This window comes from Pipistrellus kuhlii, unplaced genomic scaffold (assembly GCF_014108245.1).
Source record: "Pipistrellus kuhlii isolate mPipKuh1 unplaced genomic scaffold, mPipKuh1.p scaffold_m20_p_11, whole genome shotgun sequence".
NCBI classification, from domain to species: Eukaryota; Metazoa; Chordata; class Mammalia; order Chiroptera; family Vespertilionidae; genus Pipistrellus; species Pipistrellus kuhlii.
The window spans coordinates 45,639,631-45,656,332 of NW_023425416.1; the positions used below are offsets into that span (position 1 = coordinate 45,639,631).

The window sequence follows — 16,702 nt, forward strand, 5'->3', positions numbered from 1 at the left end:
GAACTATTTAGGTTTGTTTCTTTCAGTTTTGACCAACCAATTCACTATATACCTTGAAATAATTAAATGGTCTTACAGCTATTCATAAAATTCAATTTTTTTTCATATTTCTCAGGAAAAAATAGAATTTTTGTCATGAATCTGAAAATCTTTGGCTTGTTCCTTAAGTCTTTTAAATAAAAAACCAATTTTTACAGCACATTTTGACACATGGTTTTGTTAGGTAAATAACAATGCTCTAATTGTGGATGACTTCATGCACCATTGAAGCTTTAGGGTGAAATAATAGAGATGTCTTTATCTCATCAGAGATGACTTCCCTCTATAAATGATCCACTCATTTCATACTTATCTTCACCAATCTCCATAACAAGATGTCATACCCTCCAGCTCTTTTTCTGCTTGAATGAAGGCATATAAAATAGTATATGTTTCACTGTAAATGAGTATGGATTTATTTTTAAAGTAATGAAAACATTAGAGAATTTGATAGTGGTGATGCTTCTATAACCCTTATATATATTTTAAAATATACATTTTTATGCCTAAAATTTTGAATTCTATGGTACATTTTAAGTTATATTACAATAAAACAGTTACTGTGTTTTTGGTTAAAAGTGGCAGGTGAACAACACATACTGTTTCTTCCAAAAATATGGAAAATTGATGCATCCACAATTTTGAGGGAGAATAATTTTCAGTCTAGAATTCTATACCCAACAAGGCAATCAAATGTGAGGGTAGAATAAAGCAGCTTTCAGGTATGCAAAAACTAAAACAAAATTCACTTAATACGTGCTCTTTCCAATGATGGCACTAGAAAATGTACTTCAAAAAATCAGGGAGCAAACAAAAATGAGAATGACATGGGATCCATGACATAGGTGATCCTTACGGGAAAAAAAAAAAAAAAAATGCAAGGAGGTTTCAGTCCTGCACCAGACTTTGAGAGCAACCAGTCCAAAAGTAGGGCAAGAGGACCGATTACAGAAGATAGTAGAAGTAAACAATTATTTGATATATTATATTTGAAAAATTGATAATTATTTCACAGGTTTGTTGGAATATTTAAAAAAGTAAGAAATAAAAAACTAAAAATAGAACAATTATTAACTCTAGGAAAAACAAATTTGTACAAAGAAATGAAATCACCATAATTGATTACCAAGTTGTGTAGAAAATATATTTATATATTGATAATATAAATTTTGACAGGTATAGCTATATTTAGTTGACAGGGGGAAAGGGAGAGAAAGGAGTAGAGTGTAAGAAAATTAAATCCTCAATTGGAAGCCAATAGTCTATAATAATAAGCATGTGCCGAAACCAGTTTGGCTCAGTGGATAGAGCATCAACCTGCGGACTGAAGGGTCCTGGGTTTGATTCCGGTCAAGGGCATGTGCTGTGGTTGTGGGCACATCCCTGGTGGGGGCTGTGCAGGAGGCAGCTGATCGATGACTCTCTCTCATCGATGTTTCTAACTCTCTATCCCTCTCTCTTCCTCTCTGTAAGAAATCAATAAAATATATTTAAAAAATTAATAAGCATGTATGTAGCTGTTGGTATGAATTATTTAACAATATGGAAATAAATATAGAAAAATAGCTAACATTTGTTGAACGGGTAGCCTTTGGGGAGTGGGATTATGGAGTGGGATGAAGTGCAAAAGGGGCTATTGTTTCTCATAAGCCTTTTAATGCATTATAACTGTGCAATATTATTTTGATAAATACTCATAAAAATGAATTAAAATAGTACTTACAGTAACTGATGTATTCGTTTGCTAGGGCTGCCATTACATGGTACCACCTAGTACCACTGAGTGGCTTAGACAGCAGTTCTCCAGGCTGGGAGTCCAAGCAGAAGATGTCGGCAGGTTGGTTCCTCTGGAGGGCTGGAGACAAGGTATGTCCCAGACTGCCCTCGTTGACTTGTAATGACCATTGTCTTTGTGTGTCTTCACATTGACTCCCCTCCGTGAGTGTCTCTGTGTCCAATGTCTTCCTTTTTGTAAGGACATCAGTGACCCACCCTAACAACCTCATGTTCCCTTGATTACGTTTGAAAAGAACCATTTCTAAGTAAGGTCTAAGAGCTAGGTCTGCAACCTGTGAATCTGAAGGGGACACAATTCAGCCCATAACGTGTGGGGATGGTCGATGGTAGCCAATGTTTCTGTGGAGGAATGATCTGTAGTGTTAGCAGGTCATGTAATGTTGGTCACTAATCCACTTGAGGTTCTAGGAGGTGGTGCCCTCTGTGGAACACAAAGCTGCCATTCAGAGAAGTGACCTGACTCAGGTGGGGCCTCCTACGCATCTTTCTGGGCCGAGAACACCACCGCGTGAAGGGAAAACACCAACCTTTACATAGGAATCAAGAGATGGCATAACGGGAGTTCTGTGGGAACTCCATACTTTGGTGGCATAAGTTGTACATCACTCCATATAGCATGGAGTAAAGATCGAAGACGACTTCACAAACTTTGCCAGTAAGGACCTTTGTCGGAAAGGTTTGAGAAGCAGAGGAGTCCTTCAGGGAAGAGGTAGTATCTCTATAATCTACCCACTCTATCTTACACTTTTAATTAATGAATTTATTTATAAAAAATATTTTCAATGTCTTTAGAGAGGAAGGGAGAGAGAGAGAAAGAAGCATCAATGACGAGAGCGAATCGCTGGTCTGCTAACTCCTGCACGTCCCCCCACTGGAGCCCACAGTGACCTGGGCATGTGCCCTGACCTGGAATCGATCCGTGACCTCCTGGTTCATAGGTTGATACTCAACCACTGAGCCACGCCAGCCCGGCGATCTTACACTTTTTTATTTTATTTTATCTTACACTTTTTAAATAACCTGAATTCACCAGAGGGAAAGGGGGTGGGGGAGGAGGAGAGGGTACAGAAGGGGTAAATGGTGATGGAAGGGACTTTACTTGGGTTGATGAATACACGGTACAATATATAGATGCTGTATTAGAGAATTGTACACCTGAAACCTATATAGTTTTATTAATCAGTATCACCCTAATAAATTCAATTTTAAAATGAAATGCAAAAAAAAAAGCCTGAAAAATAAATAAAATGTGCAAAAAACAAGAAAAACAAAGCCTATTTAGACAACATCTCCAGTTGTTTTCTAAATAGGAAATGTGTTCTTACAACTGTTTTGCAAGCTTCTTTAGGACCAGACCACAATAGCTAACACTGATGTAGCACTGTGTGCCAGGCACAGTACCAACCAGTGTGACATCTTAACCGACTTAGTGACCATCCCTGAGTCCTCCAGAATCCGTGCTCTGAGCCACCTTGCTCTGCTCCCAAACCCTCACGCACATCCATGCAGGACAGGCAACGTGCTGGCCTCACAGCAGGAGTGAACAAGCCAGCAGACATATACTTCATTACTCAGACCAAAAATGCTTCGTTAGCGATGAAGTTAGTGTACAATGAGATTTATAGTGTGTTTCTTTTTTTTTTATATATTTTATTGATTTTTTACAGAGAGGAAGGGAGAGAGACAGAGAGCCAGAAACGTCGATGAGAGAGAAACATCGACAAGCTGCCTCCCGCACACCCCCTACTGGGGATGTGCCCACAACCAATGCACATGCCCCTGACCGGAATCGAACCTGGGACCCTTCAGTCCGCAGACCGACGCTCTACCACTAAGCCAAACCGGTTTCGGCTATAGTGTGTGTTTTCTATTCTTTTCTCATTACTGTGACAAGAGCCTAGAAAGAAACTTTATGACTGTTGACATTTAAATCTCGCTGTCATGCAACGAGTTGTGGGAATTCAAGAGGCAAGGCTGCTGTTGGTTGGATTAGTTTCAGAAACATCCTTTCATCTTTCAAATCACTAGTATGTAGTTCTACACATAGAATGAAATTTAGCAAAAGCACTGGTTGTAAGATCATGACATTTAACCGAGGCCCAGAGTTACAGGATTGAATGGTGTAACCCCCAAACTCCAGGAAAATTATAAGAAAATGCCATGTCCAAGACTGAAGTCAATAATATCATGTTAATTAAATGAGATTCTCAATTTACAGAAATAATCTATCATAGATTTTTTTTTAAGTTTTCATGAATTGGAACGTAAATGATAAATGGTATGGAATTGTCCAGATTTAATCTCAGTAGTAACTACACTGAGGTACTCTTGCTGAATTGTGTGAGGCATGCATGTATGGATGCTAGTCTTGGACGTGTGTATATATGCATGCTTGTGTATGTAGGGAGGGTTAGGGAGGATGTGTGTTTACTCTGAGTAGAGTGTGGAAAGAGATTCCAAAGGCAGGGATTTGTCAGTGTGATTTTAGCTCTGTTCAAAGCTTGTGGGTTTGGCTTGTGGCATGTGCGGTGAGGTATAGCGCAGTGGGGGCTGGGATGATTGCTGTGGTGGATGCCACATTGGCAGAAGGATGTGTGGTTTGGTGGAGTGAGTTGGTGGGTGGTGTGATTTGGGTAGAGTGAGTATGGAGAGAGTCTTGGTGAGGGGGTTGGAATGGGGCGTTATGTGGGATGTGAGAGGTGGGAGACAGATATGAGAGTGTGCGGCTGACGCGTGGATATGGTTTGTGACTGTGTGTATATGTGTGTTTGTGTGTAGTGGTTGTAATTTAGCTTTTGTTTAGCTTTTCTTTTGCCCTTTGTTTCAGTCTTTGTTTGGCCTTTGTGCTGTCTTTGTTTCACTCTTTGTTTAAACTTTCTTTGGCTTTTGTTTACTCTTTCTTTAGCCTTTTGTTGAACCGTTGTGTGGCCTTTTTGTAGTCTTTGTGCAGCTTTTGTTTTCAAGTGAATCTTGGCTGCGAACCCATCAAAAACACCTTGTGTAATGAAATGCCCAGCTATATAACCTCTCCCTATATATTCCGCGTGCATTGAGTGGCCTCATCCTCTCAGGAGCCTGGTAGAGAGGAGGAACCTGTTTCACACAACAACTGCTACTGGAAGGTAAGGGCATTCCGCCGGTTTTCATCTCACCTCATGTTGTGCTTGGTCTCCGGTGGCTAGTGTATGGGCCGTTTCACTGTATCCCAGGGGAAACCCGCCGGAAGAGCTGCCAGGAGCAGGAGGACATGAAAGGATGGAGAACGCAAGCACAGAGGACACCAAGGCTATTCTGATGTGGGCGGAGGGCCCTCCTGGAATGTTCTGGCAAACGCCTGGAAATTGTCTGAGCCTGGGACAATTGTCTGAATCTGGGCCCTAACTCAGATTCTGGTCTGAAGCCCCCTGCTCTGGCTTCTTCTTTTTTCTCTCTCTCTCTCTCTTTTTTTTTATTTTTTATAATTGATCATGATTTGGAAATGAGTTGTGTTTTTGTGTTTTTTTTTTAATCTAGGAACGCTTTCCTTCATATCTTCGGGTTTATGTGGGGGGCGGGGGAGGGGGAATGTCCTGCAAAGCCCCAATCTTGGAAGAACGTTTGTTCCCAGAAAACATAAATGGAAGACATCCATGCTTTGTCTTGAGCAGAATTTCAGAAATCAGTCTTCGGATTGATTTCCTTTCATTTTCAGTTGATAGAGAAAGGGAAGAAAATATTATCTGTCAGGGGAATAAAGTGATGAACTTGGCTAGAAGTTCTAGGAAGAACCTGGGGAAAGAATTTTTAATGTTTCCTGAATAAATCCGGGAGGCAGAAAACAGACTATTGTCAGATGGGCATCTGTTTTATGTTTATTCAGAAGAGCAGGAGAATGCCTTGGTGAGTGGATTTTAAAAATTATTTCATGTTTACAGAAAAATCACAAGCAGTTCAAAAATCCGATGTATCGAGACTATTCCAATGCTGACATGTTACTACATTTGCTTTATTATCCTTTCTTTCTCTGTTTATGCATATACATATTATTTTTTTCCTGAGCCATTTAAAAATAAATTAGAGTCATGATCAAAATAAAACAAAATAGCTGAAACCGGTTTGGCTCAGTGGATAGAGCATCGGCCTGCTGACTGAAAGGTCCTGGGTTCGATTATGGTCAGGGGCATGTATCTTGGTTGCGGGCACATCCCCAGTGGGGGTGGTGCAGGAGGCAGCTGATTGATGATTCTCTCTCATCGATGTTTCTAACTGTCTATCCCTCTCCCTTCCTCTCTGTAAAAAAATCAATGAAATATATTTTAAAAAAAGAGACAAAATTAAAAAAAATAACATGGAGAAAATACTATTATCTATTCTGCAAACAACTAGATTTCACCAGTTATCCCAGAAATCAATCCAAGGATCATGCGTCCCCTTTAGTGGCCCTGTCTTTAGTCTCCATTACTCTGGAGCAGTACCCAAGACAGTCATTTTCTTTCATGCCTTGACTAGTTTTGAGGAGTTATTACTATTATTATTTTGTTAATCCTCACCTAAGGATATTTCCCCACTGATTTTTTTTTTTTTAGAGAGAGTGGAAGGGAGAGTAAGAGAAAGACACTGATAAGAGAGATACACACTGACTGGTTGTCTCCCACACGTACCCTGACTACCAGGGCCAGAGTCAAATCTGCAACCCACAGAGGTACCTGTCTTTGACCAGAATCAAACCCGGACCCTCTGGTGGACCCCTGGGGTGCACAGGCCAATACTCCACACTGGCCAGTGTAAGGCGTTATTTTGTTAAGTGTTCCTCACTTGGGGTTTGGACTGATGTTTTCTCATGATTAGGTCCAGGCTATGACGTTTGGAAGGACTATGCTTGCATTATAGATCATACATATCCAAATTCACACTTACATCTGATTGTACACATTTTGTAATTCAAGGGGTTGCTTTTTTGTTTTTGTTTTTGTTTTTTAATGTTTTATTGATTTTTTACAGAGAGGAAGAGAGAGAGATAGAGAGTTAGAAACATCGATGAGAGAGAGTCATCGATCAGCTGCCTCCTGCAAAGCCCCCACTTGGATGTGCCCGCAACCAAGGTACATGCCTCCGACCGGAATCGAACCCAGGACCTTTCATTCCGAAGGCCGACGCTCTATCCACTGAGCTAAACCGGTTCTGGCTCAAGGTGTTGTTTATCTAATGGTTACTAGGATTTGAAATGAGTACCTAAAATCTTACAAGAAAGTGCAAAAAAATTAAAAAATCCAGGGCTTTTTGCTGATAATTCCCAATACTCACCAGAAGCGTGTAAGTGCTGTCTCTTACTTATGAATGGTAATTACAATGATGTGCACATGAACTTGATGGGTGTATGGTGAGGTGTTTAATCTAGATTCTTTGTGTGTGTTGGGTTCATGTCTGCTACTCTATGAGTATGAGCATCATCAATGTGGTCATTTCTTTCTAAGCAAAACCGTCTGCCGGAAACAGGTACAGCTCGATAAAGAGCTGTCCTGAAGAGCCACTGCAGGCTCACTGGCCTCCTTCAGCACCTTGACAGGGTGTCTGGTAGAAGGAACTTTCATTTGTTTGCTCATAAGTGGGAAAACTATTTGGAGGTGGCTGGCAGTTTTATTATTCTTTGTTGTTTGTTTGTTTGTTTATATTTTATTGATTTTTTACAGAGAGGAAGAGAGAGGGATAAAGAATTAGAAACATCAATGAGGGAGAATCATCGATCAGCTGCCTCTTGCACACCCCCTACTGGGGATGTGCCCGCAACCAAGGTACATGCCCTTGACTGAAATCGAACCTGGGACTCTTGAGTCTGCAGGCTGACGCTCTATCCACTGAGCCAAACTGGTCTCAGCATTCTTTAAATAGATTCTTTAGATACACAAATATAAAGCATCCTTTCCCCCCCCCCCCCAAAAAAAAACTCTGATGTCATCGTAAATCTGAATGAAGAGGCGTTGATTAAGTTGTTATATGATCTTGGTAGTGAAGTGAATGTATTATGGCTTTCACAGGACTGTTCCCTGGATTAGGTAGATAAATATTTTCTTTCTAAATATGAAATTAGGTTAGAACTTAGGGATTCTGCACATGGTGCTGTTTAATGTTGAGGAACCCAGCTTTTGAGAAAGGACAGCACTAGCTGTAATAATGGCCTCTCTGGGCTGTACAACTCGCCCTGGACTTGGAGAAAGTGCTTTCTACTTGAAGAGTTATGTGTTCCTGTGATGAGCCATCCCCTGGGGTGGAAAAGAAGGGCCTCCTCACACTTAGTCAAAAAAATTGGGGTCAGGACATGGAAGGCTTGAAAGGCCAGGAGAGTCTTGTGACTGGGAGTTGAGTTGCTCTCCTCAGTCCGAAGACTGCCAACCCGAGGATTAGGCACCATGGCATGGACTCTAGGGGTGGTCTCTTGTGTGGGCTGTGAAGGCCATTATGGATTCTGGTGCTTCTGCTACAATGCATTAGGAAAAACCTGGTGTTCGCTGTGGTTAAGGGACCAATATATTTTAAAATGTACCTGGGGTTTTGTTTTTGTTTAGGTATGGTGAGGCCAGCAAATCAGATGACTGCCATTGAAAAGATCGTTTGTTACCCTGGCTGGTGTGGCTCTGTTGGTTGGGTCCGTGGTCCTGTGCACTGAAAGGTTGCCAGTTCTATGGTTCGATTCCAGGTCAGGGCACGGAACCAGGTTGCACACTTGATTTCTGGTCGGGAATGTGCAGGAGGCAGCCAATAGATGTTTCACTCTCATATTGATGTTTCTCCCTCTCTCAAAAAAAATTTTTTTTTAATGAAAAGATAGTTTGTTACTCACAGTTCCCAAGAGGAGAGGGCATGCCAGACCATGGAGGCCTAGATGAGGAAACACTAGAGTCTGCCAGCAGCCGGAAGGGGCTAGGAAGGCATGAGCAAGGGACTTCATTGTACCTTTGTTACAGGTATGAATGAGCGGGCTGGGTAGGCAGGGTAGGCAGGTGTAGGATGGGCGAGTTTAAGTTCAGGGGGGGACTCTGGAGTGTAGGGTTGATCTGAATCATCTGGTACTTGGCCCTGGGATGATTAGGAGTGAGGAATTTTAGCTCAATCTGTGACAGTTTGATAAATACACACATGCACGCACACACGCACGCACGCGCATATCAACAAAACAACAAAAACCCCAAAAAACACACACAAAAACCCGGGAGTTGGTGTGTTTAGGCTCTGGATTGTTGCTTTGCATATAAAAGGCACTCTCAGCAGGGAGTCCTTTGCTGTGTCTCCAAATTAATTAGCCTTGAGAGGGGCAGTCTCTCCAGGATCAGCAAGGCCCCAGATGCCAGAGCATCAAGAATACAGGAAGTAGCCTGGACCGATTTGGCTCAATGGATAGAGTGTCGGCCTGGGGATTGAAAGGTCCCGGGTTCGATTCCGGTCAAGGGCATGTACCTTGGTTGCGGGCACATCCCCAGTAGGGGGTGTGCAAGAGGCAGCTGATCGATGATTCTCTCTCATCAATGTTTCTAACTCTCTATCCCTCTCTCTTCCTCTCTGTGAAAAATCAATAAAATATATTTTAAAAAAAGAAAAAAAGAAAAAAGAATACAGGAAGTAGAAGAATATAGTTAATCCCGCCTCAGAGTCCACATGTGGCATGAATGGGCCTAGAGGAAGGAGAGCAGCGGTTAGACTCTGGAGCAACAGCATTTAAAAGTCAGGAATCTGATGCAGACTGTGAAAGCGAAGCTCTGTACACAATGCACTCGAATTAACTGCAGCCTAAGTGACCAGAACACATTCTGCTGCTTCACTTTTAGGAAAAAAGAAAAAAGAAGAAGAAGCAGATGATACCAAGACAAGCTCATAACAGAGACCTAATCACCAGATGTGTATGGATGAAAATACAGGTACCAGTGAATCTCTTACACTCTTTTGGACCTGCATCTAGATTACTGTATAATGATCACTTGTTCAGAAAGTTCAAGTGGAATGCAGAATCAGCAAAAGACTGAGCAATCCATTTTTTTTTTTTTTTTTCCGGGCAATCCAATTTTGAATAAGAGCTAAACACTTTTTAAAAAAATATATTTTATTGATTTTTTTACAGAGAGGAAGGGAGAGGGATAGAAAGTCAGAAACATCGATGAGAGAGAAACATCGATCAGCTGCCTCCTGCACACACACCCCACCAGGGATGTGCCTGCAATCAAGATACATGCCCTTGACCGGAATTGAACCTGGGACCTTTCAGTCCGCAGGCCAACGCTCTATCCACTGAGCCAAACCGGTTTTGGCAAGTTGAACACTTTTGAAAGCTCGTGCAAAGGATACCAACCTTGGGTCACACGTATTCCCTTCCTGGAATGCCCGAGCCAGGCAGTGCTTGTTGAGTCAGAAAGGTCTTTTGCAGAAGTCTGTGAGATAGCTGACTGCCAGCAGTGTGGTCCTTGGGCAGCTTTAATTTACCCTTGTTGCCAGAGCCAAAGAAAGCAGTGAGGGTGTTGTTTTGTCTCCGAAGTAGCTTGTCAACCCCAAGACAGTCAGGATCTTATTTTCACAGCCACCGCAGACCCTCCCGTCAGTTTTGGATTTTGATGGGATGCTGCTCTCTGGGGAAAAGCACTCTGATTCAGAATAAACACCTGCATGTCGTGTTCTTCCCTGGAACTGGCTTCCAAACAATAATCTGTTCAACGTTCCTTGTACTAATTTTGTGAACATTTTGGTTGCCAAGGTTACACATGGATAAACAAGGACAAATGGATAAAGATATCCTTAGAGACAGCAAAGTTTGCTTCCTAGATGTATTTTTTTGCTGCTGCGGACTGATCAACATGGCAGCCATTGTCTTTCACTGGGTAAATCTGCACGTGGAGGAACGCATTGGCTCCTGGCCCAAGAGAGAGTTAGCAAGGTGTTAGAAACTATTACAGGTTCTGATGGAGAGGCGGATGCAGAATGAATTTGCTTGGCTGTGGTCGTGTTTTTCATAGCAGAGGAGTTGGGGCTGAGCAGCCTTCAGAAGGATGTGGTAGGTGAAAGAAACCTAGGCATGAAGTTTTGAATCCCTAATTTTTATTCTAAAAACAGCTCCTGATCAGAGCATCCATGTTCACTCCTCACTTGTGGGGGTCGGAGGCATCCTTCTGACTGCCCAGGGCTTGCAGCCTGGATGGGTCATTGGACCCGGCTCCAGCCCAGTCCTTGTTTGCTGAATGCTGCTAACCCCGCCCCCTCCCTGACATGCTGATTGGCAGCCTTTCCCCCATTCTTTGCTAATATCATCCCCTCTTTTTTGGGCCAGAGTGGGCATGATCTGACATTTTTTTGCTTTTACTTTTTTATTTTAATCTTACAGACATAAGCCTATTGCTATATGCTTACTGGCTTCTATAATATCTTTTTTCTATTTGCCTGTTTCTTAAAAAAATTACAATTTTTTCTGTAAACATTCTGGTTATTAGCACCTTATATTTTTATGTGTTCATATATTTTCTTCTCTACTGGTATAACTCTTGTTTTTTTAAAATATTTTATTGATTTTTTACAGAGAGGAAGGGAGAGGGATAGAGAACTAGAAACATCGATGAGAGAGAAACATTGACCAGCTGCCTCCTACACACCCCCTACTGGGGATGTGCCCGCAACCGATGTACATGCCCTTGATGGGAATCGAACCTGGGACCTTTCAGTCCGCAGACTAATACTCTTCCACTGAGCCAAACCGGTTTTGGCTGGTATAGCTCTTTTAACTTGCAGCTTTGTAGTATCTTTTGTTCTATTAAATCATCATCTTTGATTTGCTTCCCTCTTCTTGATGTCTGCTGTTAGAAACTGAAATAGTGACCAGCCTGCCTTGGTTGAGATCTTGGGGCCCATTTACTAGGTCTATATCTCAGCTTTCTCATGTGCAAAAACAGAGCTATTGTTAATTAAATATGTGCAGTCTGAATTGTGTCTGGCTGGTATCTCCTGACATGTATTTGCTGTTATTATTCTAATTGGGGTCTTTGATCTACTCTCATTTCTGTGTCTCTTTTGAGTAGTTCATCTATTTTCCATTATAAAATGCCCCCTTAGAGAAATCCTGTTTGTCCTTCTTTCCTGCCTGCCATTAATCCATCTGCAAGTCCTGTTCGTTATTGGTCTTGCTGCCTTGCTTCTTGCTCATGTTATACTCTGGTCCTAAGCAATTTTAAGGCCTAGGCCAATGTTGCTACTACAGACCCATCTCCTGTGTGGCGTCATCAGCACTAGATCCTCATAAGCATTTCAGATTTAACATATTTGACACAAAGTGGATGCTCAATTAATATTTGTTGAATAAATGAATGTCCCACTATACCCTTACTCCCCTCCCCCCATCTCCTCCATCTCAGTAAACTGCTCTATTAGGCATATGCTCAGGCCGAAAGCCTGGCAGTCATCCTTGCTCTGCCCTTCCCAATGGACTCTACATCCAATCCATCCTTAAGTCTTATTAAATTTCTTTCTTTTTTAAAAATATATTTTATTGATTTTTTACAGAGAGGAAGAGAGAGGGATAGAGAACTAGAAACATCGATGAGAGAGAAACATTGACCAGCTGCCTCCTGTATACCCCCTACTGGGGATGTGCCCGCAACCAATGTACTTGCCTTTGACCGTAATAGAACCTGGGACCTTTCAGTCTCTATCCACTGAGCCAAACCGGTTTTGGCAGTCTTATTAACTTTTACTACTGCTACTGCCCAAGGTGAATTTCCTATCCTCCCTCACTGATCTTCTCGCTTCCACTTCTGCCTCCTTCTGATCGCCATTGCCAGAATCCCAAGTGATCTTCCTGGAACATGAATAGGAAGATTTACTTCCTCTGGTCAAGACCATTCCGTGCCTTCCAATTCTTCCTAGTCATCAGCTCACCGGCAAGGCCCTGGGCTGTCTTGCCCACATGATATTCAGCTGCACCACTTTCTGTGCTTTCCTCAGCACAGCAAGTCTCGGGGCAAGTCCCCTTCGCTGTACCCTAAGCTCCATGAGTACAGGCACCTACTTTGTCTTGTTCACAATTGGCACTTAGTAGGCACTCAGCAAGTATTTGAATGAATGGCTGAGTGTTACTATTGTATTTACCTTCCATCTTTTTCCGTGTTTTTTTTTTTTTTTTTTTTTGCATATGTCACCTGGCCTCCACTGTCAGTGGGTCCCTGTGGCCCCACCTGTCCTAATACCTCCCACCAACAATTCAGAGAGTCTTTGCCAGCCTGAAAATTGGGCCTAAGATTGCTCGAAGTCTCCAGAGCACCAGTGTCTCACCTGTTCAAGGCAGGGTCTGATTGTGTGTCTCTCCTACCGAGGTCACCCTGGCTTCTGTCCTAGGCCCTGACGAGAGGACTACTTCTGGAGGAGTCAGAGGAAGCTGGGAGTCCTCTTGAAGTGGTCAGCCCCTCTGACTCAGATGGCTGCAGCTGGAAGCTGGAATTGATGACAGACAAGGAATAGTCTAACCCTAAGTGGATTGGTTCAGTGGATAGAGCATTGGTCTGCAGACTGAAGGGTCCCAGGTTTGATTCCGGTCAAGGGCACATGCCCTGGCTGCAGGCTCAATCTCCAATAGGGGCGTGCAGTGGGCAGCCAATCAATGATTCTCTTCATTGATGTTTCTAATTCTTTCTCTCCTTTCTTCCCTTCCTCACTGAAATCGACTTTAAAAAAATATTAAAAAAAAGAGAAATAGTCTAGCTTCCTTGTGCCTTCACTTGATATTACAGAAATATTTTCTTATGTCAGTATGACATCTTCATAAGCATCTTTAAAAATAGCTGGCTAATATTCCATTGTTCTTCAAATAGCTACCTATTATTTCCGTGATTCATCAAGAATAAAAATATTAATAATTAAATAAAATCAAAACCTTACTACTTACATTGGTTTTTTTAAAAATTTTTTAAAAAATATATTTTATTGATTTTACACAGAGAGGGATTGAGAGGGACAGAGAGTTAGAAACGTCGATGAGAGAGAAACATCGACCAGCTGCCTCTTGCACACACCCCCACTGGGGATGTGCCCGCAACCAAGGTACATGCCCTTGACCGAAATCGAACCTGGGACCTTTCAGTCCGCAGGCCGACGCTCTATCCACTGAGCCAAACCGGTCCCGGCTTACATTGTGTTTTTATAAAAATACTAGGATTCCCTTGCCTATATTCTCGCCTTTAATAAGCTAGTCTGGTTTTAAGACATATATAGAGTTATGAATGCTTCAATTTTTCTGTTCTGGCAATTTCTTGAAAGACCATCCCCTGATTCTGTGTAATACACAAAATTAAGTCTTTTTTTTTTTAAATCACTTAATCCCACCTGCCCTCCTATGCTTACCAGTTAGTAAAACTCCATTTACAATTTTCACCCATATTCATGCATTATTACTGTAACTATATTTTACTTCTGTCTCCTCTCAAAGAATGAAAGATTAACTGCTTTTATTGCTCTCAAGGGCTTTGATTTTCAGAGAATAAATATTACATTGTGAAATGGAGGCAAGATCCAACAGAAATTCATTAAAAATGTATAAATATTTTAAGCACTTGAAGCTAATTCTTCATGTTTTGAAATACTAGTGCTTTCAGTGCTAGACATTTCATCTTGTTCTATGACAATGCCAGTTTCTGGTTACTCCCATCTTTTCCTTACAATTATTCCTGGTCACTGGAAGGCAGAGAGGGTGGCCGTGTGGTTTAGTGAGGAGCGATAGCCATGTACAAGAAGGAGCTGGGAAAAGGGAAGGAGGGGCCTGGGAAGGAGCAGGGCCGCCTTGGGATTTGTTTGATAATGTCCTAGTATATATTCATAGGCATAAGATAATAATATCTTATACTCATAAGATAAGCTCCTCCAGGCCTTGTGCTCTACCCTAAGGCTTCCTCTTCACGGCTGAGCCGCCATCCAAGGCTGCTGTGCCTAAGAACAGATGGCTGACCTGTAGTTTGTGCATACTTTTATCTTCCCTAGGTAACCCCAAATTGTTTCTAAAAATGCACATTTTATTTCAAGCACGTGTGGAATGTGTAACAATACTGAATATATACTAGGACATTATCAAAGCAAATCTCAACCAATATTATATCAGAGTCATGATCATATACACTCTTCTCTGACTAGAATGCATTAGAATTAGAAGTCAATGTAACAAAATTAATTCCATACACTTGGAAATTTTACAACAGATTTTTAAAGAGAATTGATGAATCAAAGAACTCATCCATATTTAAAATGAAGTGAAAATGATTTATGCTAACACGTGTGGCATGCAACTAGAGTTGAATTTAATGAAAAAGTTACAGCCATAAATGCCTATGTGATAAGTATTTGATTCAAGAATAAGGAAATAGAACAAGAACATCAATGTAAAGAAAACTGAAGAAAAGAAATAATAAATGCATACAGAAATTCATGAACTACAATAGAAAAAAAATGAGCAAAGAGAAGCAAGAAAACCAAGAGATTGTTTCTGAAAAGAATATAAAGGAGATGACTTCTGGCAAGAGTAATCAAGAAAAACGAGAGAAGATGAAAATATATAAACTATAAAGGGGGCTGTGACTATGTGCTCTGACTGGGAATCAAACCATGACCTCCTGGTTCACAGGGTGACATGCAACCACTGAGCCACACCAGCTGGGCAGAATTTTTTTATTATTTCCATTCATCCAAAATATTTTATTTTCAACAGTGAATGTATCGATAGATTTAAAAAACCCGCTAAGGCCAGTGGTGGAGGAACAGAGGGAAGCACCTGTCTGCCATTCTCCTTCCAGGACCCTCTGGTTTTACATTCTAGTTCCCCGCTGGGAGCTTTCTTGCTTGCTGGGGACAGTGTTGCTGCATATGCGTACTGTGCGAAGTCTCCCAATGCCCTTCTCTGCCTCTCCTTCTTCTCTGAGCTCTTTCCCCAACTTTCAGTCTTTTCTAGCCCAGGACCCACGCACGCACATCTGTGCAGACTTATCCTTTCTCTGGGCCCATCTCAGTCCCCCAAAGTCTGGTCTGGGCCCAGCGCCTGCCCCCCTGCTGCTGCAAGAGGAGGGCTGAGCACAGGGGGCACAGATAGTGCTGGACCTGGTCAAAGAGGCACAGGATTTTGGAGTCCTAGAGGCATGCGTTCACATCCTCTGCCTCTTACAGGCTTTATGAACTTGGTCATGTTTCTTAGCTTCTCTCATCTTTAGTTTGTTGATAAAGCCATATGTTATAAAAATGAGGAGTCTATAAAGCAACTACCATACTAGGTGCTCAGTAATGTTTGGCTTTGTAATATTTTTTTCTATCTTAAATGGATCACTAAACATATGGAAAAAAGAGTCCATTTCTAGAAAGAAAAAAAAAATTAACCCTTCATTGAGTTGTTCCCCGGACTTGGGCAGGAACTTGCTATGTCAGGTGTTTGTGGCATAAGACAGCTCTGGGAGTAGCAGGGAGTGTGTTCCTTGAGTAGAACACTCACTCACCTGACCTGCTGTTTTCTGTCTCCCCACCTGCCCCCGCGTGGATGATTTCCAGGGAGATGAGTCAGAAAACGAGTAAGGAGGGTCCCAGGCTCTCCAAGAACCAGAAGTTTTCTGAGCAGTTCAGCATACGGTGCTGCCCGCCGTTCACCTTCCTCAACTCCAAACGTGAGATTGTGGACCGGAAGTACAGCATCTGCAAAAGTGGCTGCTTCTACCAGAAGCAGGAAGAGGACTGGATCTGCTGTGCCTGCCAGAGGACCAGGTAAGGGACCGGCACCTGGGCTGGGTGCTGGCCTGTGGTCTCTCAGCTCCAAGCCACCCCCTGACCTTCGTACCCCTACCTTCCTCCTCTCCTCTGTGATGCTGGGGCTGGGGCTCTGCAGGCTGCTCTTCCC

General features: G+C 42.2%; 1 protein-coding gene across 7 annotated transcripts in view; it reads left to right on the forward strand.

Moving 5' to 3' along the window:
* Window positions 1-3,752: 3,752 nt before the first annotated feature.
* The window catches only part of LOC118715512 (myelin associated oligodendrocyte basic protein), a 28,780-nt gene continuing 15,830 nt past the window's right edge, over window positions 3,753-16,702 (forward strand). For 5 of the 7 annotated variants that reach the window (XM_036431937.2, XM_045579440.1, XM_045579439.1 and 2 more), the window contains exons 1-3: window positions 4,675-4,958; window positions 9,636-9,725; window positions 16,360-16,569. In XM_036431937.2, the coding sequence (XP_036287830.1) occupies window positions 16,364-16,569 (206 nt within the window). In that variant the 5' untranslated portion in view covers window positions 4,675-4,958; window positions 9,636-9,725; window positions 16,360-16,363. Of the gene's footprint in view, window positions 4,959-9,635; window positions 9,726-16,359; window positions 16,570-16,702 lie in introns of all 7 variants that reach the window. The other 2 variants (XM_036431939.2, XM_045579442.1) reach the window with 2 other exon arrangements.